Consider the following 20,495-nt stretch of genomic DNA (forward strand, 5'->3'; position numbering starts at 1 on the left):
AATTAAAATATATTAATTTATTAATTTTTCTCCTTTGCTGACCTAAAAGAAATCAATTCTTTAAATAAAACATTTAATTTTTTTTAATGTTTATTTATTTTTGAAGGAGAGAGACAGTGTGCGTGGCGGAGAGACAGGGAGACAGAATCCGAAGCAGGCTCCAGGCTCTGAGCTGTCAGCACAGAGCCCAACATGGGGCTCGAACTTGCAAACTGTGAGATCATGACCTGAGCCAAAGTCGGACACTTAATGACAGAGCCACCCTGGTGCCCCTTTAAATAAACCATTTAAAAGAAAATGTAGGTTGAAAAATGATCCCCCCTGTTCTACCCCACCCCCTAAGATGTTCAGATCCTAATTCCTAGATCCTGTGATTATGTTACCTTATATGGCAGAAGGGACTTTGCAGATATGATCAAGTTAGGGATTTTGAGATGGGAAAATTACCCTTTATTATCCAGATAAGCCTGATATAATCTTAATCCTTATTAAGAAGGAGGCTGAAGATCAGGGGAAGAAGCATAGAGGTCCATACACACAGGGCGGGGGAAAGGCTACATCATGTGAGGCATGAGCCAAGGAATTCGGGTGGCCTCTAGAAGGTAAAAAAGGCAAGGAAACAGACTCTCCTGTAAAGCCTCCAGAAAGAAGCAGCCCTGCTGACACCTTAATTTTAGCCTCATAAGACTCATTTTGAACCTCTGACCTCCAGAACTGCAACAGAGTAAATGGTGTTGTTTTCAATCACTAAATGTGTGGTGATTTGTTACAGCAGCAATAGGAAACTAGTACAGAGAGTATCTGGGAAATGAATGGCTGTACCATGCTCCCTTTCCTCATTATTTCTAGTTGCTTTTATGAGCAAAGCTTGTCTTACCTAGCAACAGTTGCTAAGTAAGTTAACAGTTTAGTGCTAAAGTCTGGAAGAGAGCCACTGCTTAAATCTTCCCAAATCCAGTGCCCATACCTTATGTGGCAAAGGCTTTTAGAACCGTTCTTTACCATTAGGCACATAACCACTACCTAATCATGGCGAATAATTTCATCCTTACCAGCCTCTAACATCGTCCTAAAACCTTGATCCTCTTCTAGCTTCCTGAAACTTCCAGGTTTTCTTAAAACTTTTATTTCTGATCTTAAGTGTACTTTAACTGCACATAGTAAAAGACATCTTAATTATGATCCGAAATCCGAATTACACGAACTTTGTTTGCTGTGCTGTTTGTAATAAAATAATTCCACCAGCCCCTTTGGGGGGAACCTTCAAACGGATCCATGAATACAAGCCATTTAAGACACGCTTTTACACTCACAAAGATATACTGGGTAAGTAAATGCTGTTTTCCTTTGTTCTAATATTTGATAGCATTATGTGCTATTCTTTCTGCTATATTGACTTTTATCAGCTCTCCTGGTCAAAGTTGCTTGTCTTGCAGGGGTGTCTGTTTGGCATGAAAAGAATATGGGTTGAAATCCAGCTTCTCTGCTTACCAGTTGTGTACCTTAGACAGTACACTTAGCCTCTCAGTGTGTTTCCTTATAGAGATGTTGGGAGTCCTATATTAAGTAGGGATATTAATACCTCTCTAGCAGGTTGGTTATGAGGCTTTAATGAAATATTTGTTGGCATATAATAGTAAACAGGAGTTCTTTTTGCCCTGGCCCATACTTTGGCAACTTCCTTACACATAGTAGAGGAAATACCTCCAAATAACACCTTAATAAATAGTGAAGCTATAACCTTTACTAGTAGCTGGTGACATAAACATAGGTAGCATGGAGATAACCTGAAAATATTTACTATACAAGCAAATCAGATTGTAATTACAGGTTTCTTTCTCTCCTTATCCCCATCAGAGTTCGTAGTCTGACTTTGAGCCTTAGAAATGTTTTCCTAAGGACTCTCCAGATACTTCTCTGACCCTCTCTTCCTTTATACCTGGTAAACTACTTATTTAATTTCACTCTTGATCTTTGAAAATATGAGAAACTAAAGAATGGAGAGTGTTTTGAAAAAACTACACAGTACAGGGAGAGGTCAAATTGGAATCATCCTCTAAAAACATCAATACCCAAACTGACTTTAACTTCTAGTAAATGTTTAGTGTGACTTATTAATTACAATCTCTGATATTATTTGGCTTTTTACACCCAGGCCAGTGGATATCCATTCTTAGATATGCATTTAATGATTGACTTTTTATGCCTTCTGAGATATCTGAATCCAGATAAGCAAAATTAAATCTAACTAGGTAGAAATTAATATTTTAGATACAGTGAACTGTATTTGTCATTGACTTTTTTTATTAAAAAGTTTTTTTAATGTTTATTTATTTTAGAGAGAGAGAGAGTGCACAAGTGGGGCTGGGGCAGAGAGAGAGTGGAGACACAGAATCTGAAGCAGACTCCAGGCTCTGAGCTGTCAGTGCAGAGCCCAAGGTGGGGCTCAAATCCATGAGCCGTGAGGTCATGAACTCAGCCCAAGTCGGCACTTAACCAACTGAGCCACCCCAGCATCCCTGTCGTTGACTGTTAAGTCAATGTTCTTAACGAGTAAACTCAAGAGCATGTGGGAATGTCTGTATAAATGTTAAATGAATATTGCATAGTGCAGTAGTCCTCAACCCTAGCAGTGCACACAGCTTTTAAAACATTTGTTTTTACAGGGCACCTGGGTGGCTCAGTTGGTTAAGCATCGGACTCTTGGCTTCAGCTCAGGTCATGATGTCATGGTACATGAGTTTGAGCCCTGCCAGTGCCGAGCCTGCTTGGGATTCTCTGTCTCCCCAAACCACCCCCCCAAAGTAAATAAACATTTAAAAAATTTTGTTATTACTACAAATATCTAAATACAGAGTCATTGGATTTCATATTAATTCAACATAGACCCACTAAATTAGAACCTTCAGAACCAGGCTTCAGCATGTGTTGGTTTTTTATGTTTGTTTGTTTCATATTTTAATAGTTTTTATTTGGAAATAGTTTAAGACTCACAAATGTTAACAACAGAGCTCCCATGTATTCCTCCAGTTTCTCTCATTGATATCTTACATAATGCTAGTATATAGTCAAAACCAGGAAATTGCTATTGGAATAATACTATTAACTGAGGTACAGAACTTATGTGCATTTTTTTCTTGTTTCATAGTTTCATGAAATTTATCACGTGTAGGGTTGTATAACCATCACCACAATCAGGACGTAGAGCTGCTCTGTCACCATAAAGGAACTCCTTTGTGTTACTCCTTACACACCCTAACCTGAACCCCTGGCAACCACTAATCTGTTCTCCATCACTATAATCTTACCCCTTTGAGATTGTTATATAAATTAAATCATATAATATATAACTTTCAAATTGGCTTTTTTCATTCAATATAATGCTCTTGAGATCCATCCAAGTTATTCTTTGTATCAGTAGTCTTTTTCTTTTTGAGTATTTTTTTTTTAAAGCTATGCAGGAATCCTCTTGTACAATCAGGGTTGAGAATAATATAAAATAATGGGATTTAGGCTAAAAAAGAATAATAGCAACCCACAGTTGTATCACATTTTTATGAAATTTAATACACTGATGGCCCATGCTCAGTCACCTTTCTTCCTAGATCTTTCATAATCATATCGGCACAGTGTTGAGCCTACAAAGTATATGTCCATCTCTACTATAGTATCCCCTGCCCTCTGTTTTTAGATTCACTGATAATCTAGTATCATAGACTCTTAATGCCACCAAACATGGATGTTCATTTGCAGGTAACAGAAACACAACTCAGACTAGACCATGCATAAAATAGAATTTCTTGGCCTTTTAACAGAGAAACCCAAGCAGGATTTGGCTCCAGGGCTTTCAATGTAGCCACACTTGCTCTCAGTGAGTTGGCCTAATTGTTTACTCCTGCAACCAGGCTTACAGGAGAGGGGAAAAGAATAAAAGTTGTCCCAGACTGCTCTATGTGGCTGTTACCTCCAGCTTAGAAATCTCAAAGGGGGGAAAAAAAAAGCTATGTTCTCCTTACATCCTTATATAAAATCCTAGAGAAGAGCCTGGTTAGCCAGGCTGGAGCATGTGCCCAATCCTGGGCTGATTATTATGGCCTGGAGGATGGGGACAATGTGATGGGACATGCAGGATGGCTGCAGTGATTTGCAGGAACACCCCCCCCCCCCAGAACAACATGAAGTGAGAGAGGGACATTCTTTTTTTTTTTTTTTTAATTTTTTTTTTTTAACGTTTTATTTATTTTTGAGACAGAGAGAGACAGAGCATGAACAGGGGAGGGGCAGAGAGAGAGGGAGACACAGAATCGGAAACAGGCTCCAGGCTCTGAGCCATCAGCCCAGAGCCTGACGCGGGGCTCGAACTCACGGACCGCGAGATCATGACCTGGCTGAAGTCGGACGCTTAACCGACTGCGCCACCCAGGCGCCCCAGAGAGGGACATTCTTGAGAAAAATGGTTTCTGTTACTGGAGGGAGAGCAGAGATACTGGGCAACCACATGTGTCTACAATGGTGTTGCCAAGCTGAGCACCATAAGAGAGACACTGCAATATAAGACATGCTTTGTAATTTTAGGAAGTTGATTGTCAAGACCTAATCACGTGAAAAGTTAAGTTAATTCAACAAATCAAAGATGTGAGAAATAACTGGAATGAAGGGTAGGTAGCGTAAGAGGTTGGACTGGGGAGAAAGCTCACTATGTGTGTGACTTGAGCACTGAAAAGGCTCGTAGCCTGCGTACAAGTCCTGAGCCACCTCTCACAGTCTGCTCTGGCAGACAGAGATGGAGCTTGGCTGCAGGTCTCGCTCTATCTGTGTAGTCCTCTAACCTATGTAGGCTTTTATTTTTTTGTCCGGGTAGGGAGGCTATCATTATGGGAATGTTATGTGGAAATTAAATGAGACCATTGACAGACAAGTACTAAACAGCTGCCCCCTTACTCCACCACTGAAACGGCTAAACCACGAAGATCTGCACATGAAGAAAGAAGGTTTCAGAGTGAAGAAAGCATTTTCTGCCTCTTTCCCGAGGGAGAGAACGCCAGCATCCAGAGAGGGACAGGGAGACAGGAGCAGAATAATGTGCTAATATCACTTGAATATTCCCTCACTGTCCTATTTTAGGAACACAAAATGCTCTTTTCTGTCACTTTACCTCCCCAGTTGCCTATTGTATGGCCCAAGTGTGATGACAGGAACAGACTGTCTCAAGACCCAACGGTGCTGTGAGTTCCCTCTCATTAATTACGGAAAAGTGTACCCCTTTAAAGAATAAAGATTGGCATCTCCTAAAAGGGCATATCTTTTAGATAACTCTAATAAATAGGTCATAGTGAAGAAGAAAAAAACAGTCTGTGGATACTTGTGATTGTTTTTCCTCAAATGCACAGATATTGGGGCAGATATTCTGAATAAAGAAGAGCAATTCCAAGAAGAAATACTCAAAGAACGTATTGCAAAAGCAGAAGCTGATGTGTGGGTGCAGGTAAAAGAAACTGAATATCAACCTAAATGCATCTTTAGAGTTCTTTCACTTTTTGGATTTGTCTGAAACAATAAGCAGAACTGATTTTGAGTCCTGGCTATCTGTGGGACCTTGGGCAAGTTCTCCAACTCTGCAGTCTTGGCTTCTTCAAATGTAAAAGAGGAACAATAATATTCTATAGGACTGTTGAAAGAGTTCAGTGAAATAATGTCAGGTGCATAGGAGCTGCTTAGTAAGGGGCAGACACCATTAGGAGCTCCCTTCCTTCTAAATTGCCCCTATGTGTGGATGACTCCTGCTTTTTTTATTCTCATCGGCTTAAAACTTCAACAACAAAAAAAGACAATTGTTTATTATTGCTTAATATTTAATATGTAGACCATACATTTGTGCAGTGTGAAATACCCCTGACCAAGTGCTCTTTTTTTTTTTTTTCCAAATGCTGCATTATCGCCTACTCTCCTTGCTCTCTCCTCTCCAAAGTCCTTGATACCTTGTCCCCGTGACTGCTGAGGGCCATAGGGGCAATTTGAGTGTATTGAGGTTCATAGTCAGATCCCAGACACTTAACTGAAGCAAAATCTCAATCCTCCAACCTCCACTTCTTCCTGAAGAATAACATAAACGACTTCCTGAAGAGAATTATGCTCCATGAGGGCAGGACAAGCCACAGTGCTTAGAGCATTATTTCTCAGTTCCTTTATAACATAGACATCATAGCAAATGGTGTTGGAACTGTGCAGCATTAGTACCAGCACAAGCTTGGTATTAAAGTACTTTGAAAGTGCAAAATGCACCAAGTGCAAAGGATATATGAATAAAAATCTTAGTAGTCCTCTATCTTTATCAATAATAGTAAAATTCAAATTAATTGCAAACCATCAATTATACACCCTAATATAAGGCAATGCTTTTGTGAGTAATCTACAATTTGAATGTCATCATATCTAATGATCTGGGCACTCTCTTCAAATAAAATAATAGAACCTCTTTCTGAACACCTGATGCAGGGGGTCTGGGATGGTGCTCAGCCTCCTTTCTCAGCAAATTCTTGCTTTGTGCATCTTTCCACTTCTCTGTATTTTCCAGATTTTCTGCGATGAGCATACATTACTTTGATAGTCAATCAAGCAAGAAATAAAGTGCCAAATAAAAGACAACCCAGCAGCTTATACTAAAACCCTCTTTAGCAGTTCACAAAACAGTGATGTTAGCCATGTTAAGTTGGGATGTGTTAGGGCATCTCTGGCTAAGGCAGCAAGTTTTCTGGGAGAGGTTTGAGATGGGAACAGAGCAAGTGATGAGGGGCCCCATTGTGGTTGCTAATTTTCAGTAAGCATGAAAAATGTATGTTAATATAAGTATATATTAATATATAAATGTTTATAAATTTGGACTGTTTCTTTCAAAGGCTGATAAACGCCAAAAACAAGCAATCAAGAAGGCACTTGAAGAAGCAAATGACAAACACAAAATGAATATTCAGATTCTGGAAGAAGAACATCAAAAAGACTTACAGGTTTTTATAATGGCTTGTTTGTTGTCTTTATAAGAGTACATACATCAGTGGAAAGCTCTGGCAAAGGGAGAAGAGAAAAACAAAATCTGTAAAACCTTGATGGGTGTCTCCTGGAGGTTGGTCAGGAGACCCAGGATTTTCACAGAAGAGATGCTAGGCTCACAGATGAGAGGCAGCAGTGATGAATGGGTACAGGAGAATCTCTGATGTATTGAACCCAAACCTTGATGGGGTTTCAAGGCCCAAAGGAGCCATCCTGCCTGCCTTACCCACCACTTCTCTTGTGCCAGCCTCTCTTCTCTCTCATGGCCCTTTTCTGGGTCCTCAAACCTGAGTGTTCCACCTCCTTCCCACCTCAGGGTCTCTGTCAGAATGTCTTTCCCCCACCTCATCAGATTTAGCTCAAACATCACTACTTTACCTGAATCACTCTGCCCTTGACACCCTGTCCCGTTTTACACCCATCACTGCAGGTAAATAGACTGTGTGATTACTTGCTGAATGTCTGACCTGCACACGACTGTAGCCTCCATTAGGGCTTGTCTCTCATTACCACTCTAGCCTGGTGTCCCACACAGGGCCTTGACTTAGAAGTGCTCAAGTTGGTGCTGAACAAAGGAAATAAGCTGTTTTCTTCCTTCTCCTGGGCTCTCTGATTGCATCCTTTTCCCTAAATTTGCATTTACTGCAATACCAAGAGTGACCCTGAGCTGCTACTGAATATTTCCTGCAGTGCCAAAGGTCATAAAACAAAGGGTCCTCTTTGTAACCTGTAACCTGTTCGAACACATGACTGTAGGTAACTTTCCAGGCAGAGGCCCAGGAATTCATTATTTAGTTCAGTACCTCAGTTACAAAAGCTGATCAAATGAAAAGGATATAGAACTATTACATGTTGGCCACAGGAGGTATAGGAAAGGACGTGGTATAGATGTGACAATTCATGGTCAGAAGCTGGAGGGAAAGTGGCAGAAGTCTGGCCCCAGGTTTGGCCTAACTTAATAACATAATTAACAAACAGTTCAGGGACCACTGACCCCATTTATTCATTGTTTCAGCAATGAGCACCTACTGTATATCAGATCCTTATTTTGTCCTCAGGAAACTTGTTGGCAGCAAAGGGAGCTTTGCTTCTGGTTCCTAAAGGATAGTGGGATCCTCCCTGCTTGGCACCAGTGGCCTGGTTCCCAAGAGGTTGGCTGCAGTGGTCCACACCCATTCCCTTTTTCAGTTCAAAACATGAAGAGCATTTCTAGCATCTCTAGGCAGGCCTACTGTTCAGCTGACATCTGCCAGGATGACCATAAGCATTTAAATACTTCTCTATCAGTTGATAGATAGCCACTCGCCAAGCTCCCTAACACCTAAGTCACCCTGGCTGCTTCCCCAGTCTCCAAGACCTCCCCCAATTAAAAGGGCTACCCCTTTAAATTGGTGGGAAACTCCAAAGCTGGACCCTGCGCTAATGCTGCAGCCAGAGTATGCACATTTAAAAATTTTTTTGTTTATTTATTTATTTTTGAGAGAGAGAGAGACAGAGTAAGCAGGGGAGGGGCAGAGAGAGAGGGAGAGAGAGAATCCCAAGCAGGCTCCTCACTGTCAGCATGGAGCCCAATGTGGGGCTCCAACTCACAAACGGTGAGATCATGACTTGAGCTAAGTCGGACACTTTACTGACTGAGCCACCCAGGTGCCCCAGTATTTTGAATATTGCTCCTGGCATTATGTTGTGCAGATAGAAGGATAATTTAGCTGTGATGCCCGTTTCAAGGAGCTCACATTGACTGTACCTCATATTGTCTTTGAGTGGAGTTGATACACTTAATGCTAAAGTAGAGGAAGTCCTAAGAAAATGGAAAGGGGAAAAGTTAGAAGGAGGTTGACCTTTCTAAAATAGTTGTCTAGGGTTTGGGAACTCACATTTATACTGCCATCTCAGGACATTTTTTATATAACAAAAGAGTGATTTATCTAAGATGGATGCATAGGATTGTTTCAACTGTAGGATACCCAGACATAGACATCAGTACTGCTTCTCAGGGGGGTGTCTATGAACCACCTGCCTCAGAATCTGTTCACCTGGGAGCTTAACATGCAGATTCCCAGGCTCCACCTGACCTACAGAGTGAGGGGCAAGGTTTTTAACTAGCATTCTGTCTGATTCTTCTGTGTATTAAAGTTTAAGATTACCAATATATAGAACAGAAAACCAAGCCCTTCTAAAACCAAATACCATTCAATTCTGGTATGTAGAAATCACTATGTATTACTCTTTTATAACATTAGGAATTTGGCATGAGTCTCAGATGCTTGCTGTTGAGTAAAATTTCAAGATCTTACACAATGAACAGATTATTTTGAAAAGATTTTTATATTAACTTATTCAAATACAATAATATTAAAAAGCAAATGATGAAATGGAACGTAAGGTAAAATCAGAGTAGAAAATATAATGAAGTCAGGAGTGAATTTAAAACTTAAAATTGTATGTGTGCATGAGTTCCTGTGCAATTTTCACTATTTGGGCCTTGAGCTTTCTGGCAGTCAATGCAAAGACGAAAATTCAATGAATCACCATATCCATTAGGTAAAAACAAATCAGATAGAGAGGCCCAGATATTCCTGCATGTGATAGCTGAGAGAAACTTCTCCTAAGGGAGACGTTGTGTCATAAATGTCTGTCAAACATCTGCACAGTAAATATGATGGGTTTCATGAGGCTGTTTCTTACAATATCTCAATATATGAGCTGATTTACTCAAAATGCATTTCAGTAAAAGTAATTTAACTGGGAGGCTTTCCATTGAATAAGAACACTGCCAAATAGTCAGTCACTGAATTATTTTTGTAGCTTTAAATATATATCCCACATGCTTTGTGAGGCAGTAAAATGATTTTGCTTTTAATACATCATTACATAAAGGAAGGACTCCATTTTAGTTCTTTGAATCCAAGTTCAGAACCCAGCCAAAATAAAGGGCTGGGGTGTCATTTTTAAATTCTATGATTAAAATAAAAATATTTTATGTACTACTTCATTTATCTAAAGCTCAACCATTCAGCCCTTTCAATTACTGAGAATACACTTGAAAACCCAGAAATAATTTAAAATATCCCCTGGGAATTTAAATAAAGGCCTCTGACTACAAGACAGAAACTCAGGCTTATTACTCATAGCAGAACCTTTCCATTCCCCACTCAAATGTTATTTACACTTACTTGACAGCCTGAGCCCAACAGATGTGGCTGCTCAACTTCACAAATCCAAAATAGATTAAATGCCAGCAACTAGAAATGACAAAAAGGAGCTCACAGACAGCAGTTAGAACAGAGAGTTCTCAGCACAATAGCATGTGAAGAACAAGAAACATTACAAAAACCAGGTATCAGATCTCCAAAAGCAAAGCAGTCTGGGGTCATTCATAACCGAGACAGGGAACCCAATAAACTTGAACGATTACTAAGTGTAGTACAAAGTATTTAGCTCAATACAATCATTCTCCTTTATCTACCAGCCTAGATCACCAAGAAATGTTAAAGTGTGTTCACTCTACTCTTTTTATGAAGTAAGGTAGACGTCACAGACATTTAGAAATATTTCCATTCAAAATGTTTTATTACCAAAAAGTTCTAGTCCTTTAAGAGACAAAGCCTTCTGTAGTATGGAAAACCTAGCTGGCATTTCTAAACAGCCAATGTTTCCCTTAAAAATTTTTTCTAAATACATGAACTGAGGCCACTCTGGAGAGATTCTTAAAGTTTTTTTCTGTTGTTTTATTCATTTTTTAAAAAATTTTCACCCTTGAAGTAGCCAAAGTGAGAAGTTGAAGACTTTCTTTCTCTTGAAAAAAACTGTAGTCTAACAAACATTTTAATTGTTGAGACACTTTTTTCTGCAAAGCTAAAATGATTTCAGTTTCCCATGAGATGTAGAGTTCAAAAGAAAGAGAGAGAGAAAGCAAGCAGTCATGCTCACTGTAATTAGAAGGTTGTACAGGGTGTCTGGAGTGAAAATACACTGATGAATCTCTTGAAGGACCCTAGCATCACGGCCAACAATGAAGCAAGAAACTGACATTAAGAACCCTGTTTTCTGTTCCTAGTTCTTTGACTGACTCACTATGAGAAATAACTTAATTTCTTTATGCTCTCTTGTTATCCCTGAAATAGAGATACAAATTTATGTTCAAATGAGTTTTGAAACTCTAGACAGAATTGATTGTTGCCTCCTTTCTTGCATAAAACACTCATTGCATGATTAAGTTGCTGGTTTCCTCCATGAGACAGTGAGTCCTTGAGGAGGAAGATTCTAGCCTTCTTATGTTTGTAGTATGTGGGCCCAGCATGGTGCCTGGCACACAGAGGAGTTGGTTGGCATTTCCAGAATGGTTACAGGGTTTTCTTTGAGAATCTGTTTTTCTTGAGTCCTGGTTTGACTAGTGCCTCCTCACTTTACTTGGCCAAAGGCATCCACAGGTCCTTCTGCCCTGGAGTAATGGAGCATTTGTTCCTGTCCCTTTAGTGAACAAGAGAGGACCCCTCAACGCTAGTGAGCTGGAATGCCCAAATGGCAGGAGGACCGGCCAGCAAGCTCCTGTGACTAGAGTAATGGGCAACAGTTAGCTCTCTGAGTTCAGGCTCCCCCCGGCCCCCACACCCAGGAGACACTTTGGAGGCACAGTCATTATTTCTGTCATTTTCCAGGACTGACTTCCTAACAGAATCATATTATGTATTTCTAATTATGTGTAAAGATAATATGACACTATAGGATTTGGGACAATCAAGGAAAAAGAGACAGATCTATTTTCCCTTTTTCCATATTCCCTTCTAATATTACCTAAATAAATATTTATGCTATATAGATTGCACATTTCTGGTGCATCATATAAATGAAAGTTTTCCATATTATACACACTCTTCTTTTAAATCATCAGTGTTCACAGGTGCACATTCCAGCAGGTTAATGAACTATGATTTGAATAACCTCTTAGTGTGCATTTTTAGACATCAAAGCTGTAACATCTAAAGCTGTCAAACTGTTTCTCAAAGGAAATGGCAGCTAAAACCAAGATAGAGATGCACGAAAACATGGAAGATGAACTACAGAGAGAACACCTGGCTGCAGAACAACGCATGGTGCATAGAATCCAAAGGATTATGATGGAGTGCCACAGGGAGAAGGTCCAGGCTGTGGAGAAGGCCAGGGCTGAAGAGAGACAGATGGCCCAGGAGGCAATCCAGGCCCAGAAAAGGTATTCCAGAGAACACATTTGCAAATCAGTATCTTACTCTGGCCAAATCAACTTGGTGAAAGGGATAAGGTTGAGGCACATATTTCCCAGGGGCATAGAGAGAGGGAGACACAGAATCTGAAGCAGGCTCCAGGCTCTGAGCTGTCAGCACAGAGCCCAATGCGGGACCCGAACACACAAAGCACAGGATCATGACCTGTGCCAAGTCAGACACTCAACCAACTGAGCCATCCAGGTGCCCCTGTGTTTCTACATTTTTTAAAGTTTATTTATTTAGCTTGAGAGAGAGAGAGAAAGCACAAGTGGGGGAGGTGCAGAGAGAGAGAGGAAGACAGATAATCCTTTTTTTGTATAAAACATTCATTGCACGATTAAGTTGCTGGTTTCCTCCACGAGACAGTGAGTACTCGAGGAGACTCTGAGCTGTCAGCACAGAGCCCAACGCAGGTCTCAAACTCACAAACTGTGAGATCATGACCCAGGCTGAAGTTGGATGTTTAACCGACTGAGCCACCCAGGCGCCCCTGTGTTTTTACATTTTTATTATGGAATATATCAAGCATAGAGAACAATATATAATACATTGTATAATGTATGTGTATGTGTGTGTGGTTTAAACAAAAATAACATGAATATTCAATGACCTACCACTCATCTGAAGAGACTGAAAATTGCTAACACTTCTGAAGTTCCCACGTGAAGCTCCTCAATCATTTTTCCTTCCTCTCCACACTCTCAAGAGATAACTACCATTGTAAATAATGTGTTTTTCATTCTGATTCTCCAGTTTTAAGAGGCTAAGGAGAGAAATCAACAAATATTTCCCCATAAACACATAAAAGGCAATCTTCACATTCTCTAGCTGATATCATACACTAGCATGGATGTGTTACTTTTGGTCTTTTTCTTATTACACAAGTAATATACACTATAAATAAGATTGACACTTTGGAAATATATAGGGCAAAACTTGTTAAGCCCTGACTTACTGCTTTCCTACCCTCTCTGTCTCCCAAGGACTTCATTTTAAATAATGGGTCTGTCTCATTCGTGCCCTTTTGATGAACTATAGCCTTATGTTTTACATAATCACAAATAATTTTTGCATAAATCAGATCACTTGTTTTTAAGAGTACCAACGTAATCATTTTTTTAAAATGTTTATTTATTGGGGCATCTGAGAAACTCAGTTGGTTAAGCGGCTGGCTTTGGCTCAGGTCATGATCTCACAGTTCGTGAGTTTGAGCCCTGCATTGGCTCTGTGCTGACAGCTTGGAGCCTGGAGCCTGCTTTGGATTCTGTGTCTCCCTCTCTCTCTGCTCCCCCCCCCCCACTTGTGCTCGCTCTCTCTCTCTCTCTCTCAAAAATAAATAAACATTAAAAAAATTAATGTTTATTTATTTATCTTGAGAGACAGAGAGAGAGAGCAGACATGAGCACAAGCAGGAGACAGGTAGAGAGAGAGGGAGAGAGAGAATCCCAAGCAGGCTCCACCCTCAGCACAGGGCCAAATGCAGGGCTCAATCTCATGACTGTGAGATCATGACCTGAGCTGAAATCAAGAGTTGGATGCTTAACCGACTGAGCCACCCATGTGCCCCCAAACTAACCATTATTACGTATGCAATGAACATTTGATGGAATTGGCCAGTTTTAACAGGAAAACAGTCAGGATCCCTAGTGATTATTGGGACCAAGAGAAAAACCACAGTTTCCAGGTGTTAAGTGACTTGCCTAAGATCACATGGCTGCAGCAGCAGAACCAGGACTGAAACCTCTGTTTGCCATCTAGTCTAGGACTTGTCTCTTTTGCTTTGCTCTTTGACTTAACGAACAAATCGATTTGTGTGTAGTTAATGGGTAAAAATCTTCTTTGTTAGAACTGTTTAGAGCAGAGCCAAAGGTAAAGTCCTCTAAGAATCTTATTTTGCAGATAAGTAAAAATGAGGGCTGCAGCTGTGGCTGTTTCAGTGGTACCCTTCTTCATGCATAGGCTATAAATCATCATTGAGGCAGAAGAAGAAGGTAAAAGAGGATTCTGGGAGAAAGGTAGAGAAGGCAGTAACTCCCAAATGAGTTGTGGTCCAATGTGGTGAAAGGTAGTATCCTCCTCTCCCTTCTCCCCACCCTACATCTACAGGAACTCCGCTCCTCCTATAGGAGCTTCTGGAACCACTCCTCATGTACCTGCAGTGTCTGCTCCTTCCCTCACTCTGTTGCCTTCACCACCACAACCCACCCCCCCCCCCCCCGCTACTCCGGCCCTTTCTTCTCTGAGGTTTGAATAGAATATTTTCGATGACTGCCTTTTATTAAATCAGTTGACTAAAATTAGGGAACTGCCATGTCTGTTGTTTACGTGTATCCAACCGGAGTGTCCATTTTGTTCATTAATGTATTCCAAATGCCTGGAAGAGAGCTTGGCACAGGGTACGCATTCTTTAAATATTTATTAAACATGGGGGGCCTGGGTGGCTCAGTTGGTAAACATCTGACTCTTGTTTTCAGCCCAGGTCATAATCTCACAGTTCATGAGTTCAAGCCCAGAGTCAGGCTCTTCACTGGCAGCATGGAGCCTACTTGGGATTCTATCTCTCTCTCTCTCTCTGCTCCTTCCCCGCTCCCTTACTGTCTCTCAAAATAAATAAACTTAAAAAATATATTTATTAAACAAAGTTTCAAATTTGTTCTAATTAGCTGAACTCACTCTGCAGTACATCAGATCTTATTTCTAGACATTGCTAGATTCCAGTGTTTCTTAGAGTATTTGCAGAAACCAATACATGGAGAAGGACAAGTGTTTAGAATTCAACTGTAGATCTTTTATTTGACTAGAAACTATCAAGATTTAAGTATTCCGAACACATACATATTATGACAAATATGTTAAATTCACAGAAAACGTTTTTGTGGACTGGGGTGATTAGATTCTAAATAGATTATCTAGGAGACACCATACTCTTTCACTGGAAGGAAGGAGGGAAGGAAGAAAAAAAAGCAAGCAAGCAAGCAGGCAGGCAAGCTTTGCCTGGAAAGGTTCTTCTAAGTGTTTTCTAGTCCAAGACAAAGGCGTGAATGAAGTGGCTGCTCAGGAATTTTTGTGGTCATGGCTCTAATTCCTAATGATAGCTACCTTTTATTTAACACCTAGCACATGCAAGGCCCTTTGTGTGCTTCTCACTGAATTCTTCTATCCCTTCCTGAGGGATTCTATCATTCTCCATATCTTCAGATGAAAACCCTGAGACTTAAGAGAGAGACTGAGCAACCTCATTTAGAGGTCATGTAGAGAAGGTCATGTAGAGGAGAGGTGACAGAGCCTGATGTGAACCCTGGTCTATATGATACCAAAGCTTATGACCTTCCATTATACTACCCTTCTCATTTCACCAGAGCTTATAAAGTGTCTTCTGTGGATATGGTCCTGAGTTCTAGTGTGAGGAAATAAAGGTATTTCTTCAACATGTGAAGTAACTAAAGCATGGCTGCCCCACAGACCAAGGCTAGATGGGCAGGTACAAAGAACATGTAAGTGCTGGGAAAGCCCTGGAAAGGTCAAGTAACAAGGGTGGAAGCTGTGTGGTGAGGTAGGTTTGTTGGAGGCAGTTAGTCTTGGGTTGGGACTTGGAAGGAAGGAGATCCCATTTGTGAAAGACTGAAAAGAGTGAGGGCAGCATGAGCAAACATGTAGAGGGGAAAGTGGGTAGTGTAATGATGTAGAACCAAGGGAAGGTTAAGAATGCAAATAACCCTGAGATATAAATGCACTGCTGAAGGGTGGTCTCTGGAGATGTGCCCACAACCAAACCTATATAATGCCTGTCGCCTCAGTTTGAGGGTATCACTAATCCTGAAAGACCAGCTTTCCAACTTCCTTTTATTTTTTAATTTTTAATGTTTATTTATTTTGAGAGAGAGAGAGAGAGACAGGCAGAGAGAGAGAGAGAGAGACAGGCAGAGAGAGAGAGAGAGAGAGAGAGAGAGAGAGAGAGAATGAGTGGGGGAGGGTCAGAGAGAGAGGGAGAGAATCCCAAATAGGCTCCACGCTGTCAGTGCAGAGCTGACGTGGGGCTCGATCCTACAAACCATGAGACCATGACCTGAGTCGAAATCAAGAGTTGGATGCTTAGCCAACTGAGCCACCCAGGTGCCCTTTGGTTCCCAGCTTCTCAGGCGGATAATCAGGATATATTTTCCTTACACCACAATGGTTATAACTGATTAAAATAGTGCTAACAGTCCTATAGTTCAAGTGAAAAAATGGATTAATAGCTTATTGTGGGCACATCAGGCAAATTTTCAACATCACCCTAAATACTTGATGACAAATGAGTTTGGGGAACAAATCCCTTTATAATTTAGGAATTGAAGAAATGGGGAAATGAAGCATTGGTTCATCCTGTCTTAAGAGAGCCAGGATTTTTACTGATAGACATAGAAAGGAGGTTGAAAAGTGTACTCTTAGCAAAATATATGGGGAAAACGAAAAGTTCACTTAATAGGTAGAAGGGAGGGAATGGACAGATATTATTCTTTAAACTTGTGAGCTATATATCTTGTACCGTTTCAACAGTGTCCCTAAAAAAGTGAGAGAAGGAGCTAAGAGAGGCCCTAAAGAGCAAAGCACAAATTAATTGCTGGTATGGTTTTTCCATGCTTCATTTTTTCCCCAAGAGTCTAATGAGGTTGGATTATTATATATTAGTCTCTATTTTTTATTTAGCAATCTACGTTTTTAAAGTTTTTTTTAATCTTTATTTATTTTTGAGAGACAGACTGCAAGCAGGGAAGGGGCAGAGAGAGAGAGGAAGACACAGAATCCAAAGTATGTGCCAGGTTCTGAGCTGTCAGCACAAAGCCTGAAGTGGGGATCAAACTCACGAAAACAAGTTCATGACCTGAGCCAAAGTCAGACGCTTAACTGACTGAAACACCCAGGCACCCCAATAATCTATTTTTCTTCTCTGAGAACCCATTTTATAAAATATCAGACTGAATCATACACACACACACACACACACACACACACACACACATATAGGACACATACTAAAACTATTCAAAAATAGTTCATTTCTGGCCAGCACTACATGTAAATATGGTATGTAATTCTGAAATTCCAAGAATAGAGCCTCATAAAATTAGAGATGACAGATAGACCCCACCACTTACAGAAAGAAGCATAAACATTCACATCATGTCAGAGGGGCATTGGAGGTCATCGAGTTGAACCTGCCATCCCTTTTGTTGGATGCCTGCCAGGCACTGGGGAGCCTCCTGAGTGCTTCTGTAACAGGAATTTTGCAGGTGGTTGAAGTGGTTGGTTAAAATGCCGAATGCCTCTTCTTGTCATGTGCTTCCTAATGTGGATCCAAAATGTGCTCAGTCTCATCCTCACATCCACACTTGGCTTCTCACTCTCTGCGTAGTGATCCTTAAGAGACTTGAGAAGAGAGAGAGATTGTCCAAGCTTTCATTTGGAGGAGAAAAGAAAAAAACAAAAAGTACTAAGCCAGTTACTTTAGTCTTTCCTCATATGATATGATTTCTAGGCCCTCTTTTGAGAAAAAAAAATTATGGGTAATTTGTATTAAAAAATAATTTAATTTTTTTTAAGAGAGAGAGTGAGTAGGGGAGAGGGGCAGAGGGGGAGAGAGAGAGAATCTAAAGCAGGACAGGTAGTAAGTACTTAGTAAATGTTAACCCTTGTTATTAACCATAGATACAGCCTGACTGGTGGGAAAAGGGAGAAGAGAGACATAGCATTGCAGCTAGAGAGGTGAGGGGACAACTGATGTTTACCTCAAGATTGGGGAAGTTGGCCACGTTTGAAAGTCAAGTTGAAAGAATTGAAGACAATGAGAGAATTGTATCTTAGAAGAAAGCAGTTAGAAGAGGGGCAGATGCCAAGTCTTGGGAAGATTGTGTTAGACTAGGAGGTGGGGGGGGGAGGATTTTCATTAACAACCCTAAATATTTGAATCACATCTGTAAATTACTTGATTCTCAAATCTTTAGAGGTTCTACTCAAACTAGGTTAACCAAAGGCATCCACCAGAGTGTATTGCAGCAGCTAAAAGCTTTCGACCTGGACTCAGACTGCCTAGGTTGCTCATTTTGCCACTTTACTAATTAAGTGAAATTGGGCAAATTATTTGACCTCTCCGAGCCTGTTTCCTCATCAGTAAAATAGGCGTAATAATAGATCTACCTCATGGGATTTGTTCTGAGGAAATATTGTGCAAATATATATATATGGGATGCTCATTTACTTGCCTTGCCTTGGACACGGTAAGAATTCAAAACAGTTGGCTGCTATAAATTTCATATAATTAAACACATAACAACCAGAGGTCTGTGAACTTGTTCAGCAGTGGTTCTCAAAGTGTGATCCCAGGACTGCTCAGTGTCCCTAACACCCTTTCAGGGGGTTCTTGAGGTCAAAGTATTTTCTTGATAATACTAAGATGTTATTTGCCTTCACTCTCATTACCTCACAAGTATATAGTGGCATTTTCTATGGTTTTATGATGTGTGATGTCACAACAGATTGAAACAATATGAAAAATCCATCTTCCTTGCTTTTAAGCTAGACAAGTAAAGAGTTTACAAAAAGAAATGTGAAATTATGCCACTTTTCTCACCAATTAAAAAAAATTAAGTTTATTTATTCATTTTGAGAGAGACACAGAGCAATCAGGGGAGGGGCAGAGAGAGGGAGAGAGAGAGAATCCCAAGCAGGCTCCACACTGTCAGCACAGAGCACAAAGTGGGGCTTGAACTCATGAACCATGAGATCATGACCTGAGCCAAAACCAGAGTCAGACGCTCAACCAGCTGAGCCACCCAGGCACGCCTTCACCATTTTTTTTAATTTGGAAAATACATTTTTCATAAAAGGTAAGTTAATTACATTTAATAGATTTAATCATACCTTACATAAATTTATGAATATTTTTTAAATGTCTCACTTTTAATTATAATACTATCAGTGCCACTAGATATAATCCATATAAACAAAAGTCGTTTGGGTTCTTTGGTCATTTTAAGAGTGAAAAGGTGTTTTGAGACCAAAAGGTTCAGGCGACTATCATAGAGTATTGTTCAGATAAAACTATGAGTACAATTTCCTCCCCTCTGGCTAAAGGGAAGTGCTGGACTGATACAGAGAAATACTTTCTCTAGGGGTTTGGAACTCTGACCCTACATTTCTTCATTTTTACACATTGCACTCATATTTTTCTAGCCAGAGAGGACTCAGTTCCCTAAAACTACCAGATACTCGGCTAGTAGGCCTCGCCTTAGCCTCCAGCAGGAAACTCAGTGAGTGACCTCCCTGCTTGAAAAATGTTTTTGAATTGTTGACAGCTAATGCAGTCCAAAAGCTCATTTCTACCTGCCTGTCTCAGATTGGTGGCTCATCTAAACAATGCAATAATGTCTCATCCATCTTAGGTGAAAGGCAACATCTTTTTGTTTTTAGCGGCTAACCCATCTAACTTATAAATCCGTATCTTTTGTAGAATGGCCATGGAGGAACTTTTGAATACTGGTATAACAGCTATGAAGGATCAAAAGAAGAACGTGAACCAACTGATAAAAGAAAAAGAACATGAAATGAACGTCTACTATTGTATGGCTCAGAGGCAGAAGCAAGAAGAGGTTCAGGAAGTGCTCCAAGAGGCAGAGAAGACACATCAGGCCACACTTGGAAATGTGATGGATAAGCTGGTTAACACCCAGGGGGAGCTGCTGTCCATAGTGAAACAACTAGGCATCATGACAAATTGGAAGGATTTCCTGGAGGAGGAATTGCAGGAAACCAGGGCAGCATTTCAAAAATACATCAATTATACATTTCCTAAGCTTTCACCAGGACATGCAGATTTTATTCTGCCAGAAAGAAAGAAAACACCTTCCAATCTTATTATTGAGGAGAATGAAACAACTCTTGATTAGAAGAAGTCTTTAACTGAAATTTCACTACAAAGCCATTGTTCCGAAGACTAAATAAATGAACTCAAAAACCATTTATTGATTCCCAGTGACGTGCAGGGTACAACAGGCTGTGGGCATTTTGATGGAAAACCAAAATACTCAAAAAGCACATTCCAGGCTACGTTGAGTTCTAAATCTAACTGAGGAGAGAAAAAAGTAAGAGGGACCAAAACTATTTAGGAGGGGAGAAGGTTTCTTGGAAGAAGTCCAAAGAAACTTCCATTAACTGGCTTTATTC

The 20,495-nt window shown here is 40.3% G+C and overlaps 1 protein-coding gene across 2 annotated transcripts; it reads left to right on the top strand.

The window, feature by feature from the left end:
• The first annotated feature begins 767 nt into the window (after positions 1-767).
• On the top strand, positions 768-20,289 carry CB2H6orf163 (chromosome B2 C6orf163 homolog). 2 transcript variants are annotated; one of them, XM_045498971.1, is made up of 5 exons: positions 768-1,326; positions 5,391-5,485; positions 6,897-7,004; positions 12,057-12,259; positions 19,783-20,289. In XM_045498971.1, the coding sequence occupies exons 1-5, from the start codon at positions 1,179-1,181 to the stop codon at positions 20,216-20,218; spliced, it is 990 nt and encodes a 329-aa protein (XP_045354927.1). In that variant the 5' UTR covers positions 768-1,178; the 3' UTR covers positions 20,219-20,289. The 2 variants fall into 2 exon arrangements, with proteins under 2 accessions (XP_045354927.1, XP_045354928.1); XM_045498972.1 differs by lacking the exon at positions 768-1,326 and adding an exon at positions 4,460-5,225.
• Positions 20,290-20,495: the final 206 nt, after the last annotated feature.

The sequence above is a fragment of the Leopardus geoffroyi genome, chromosome B2 (genome assembly GCF_018350155.1).
Source record: "Leopardus geoffroyi isolate Oge1 chromosome B2, O.geoffroyi_Oge1_pat1.0, whole genome shotgun sequence".
In the NCBI taxonomy this organism is placed as follows: domain Eukaryota; kingdom Metazoa; phylum Chordata; class Mammalia; order Carnivora; family Felidae; genus Leopardus; species Leopardus geoffroyi.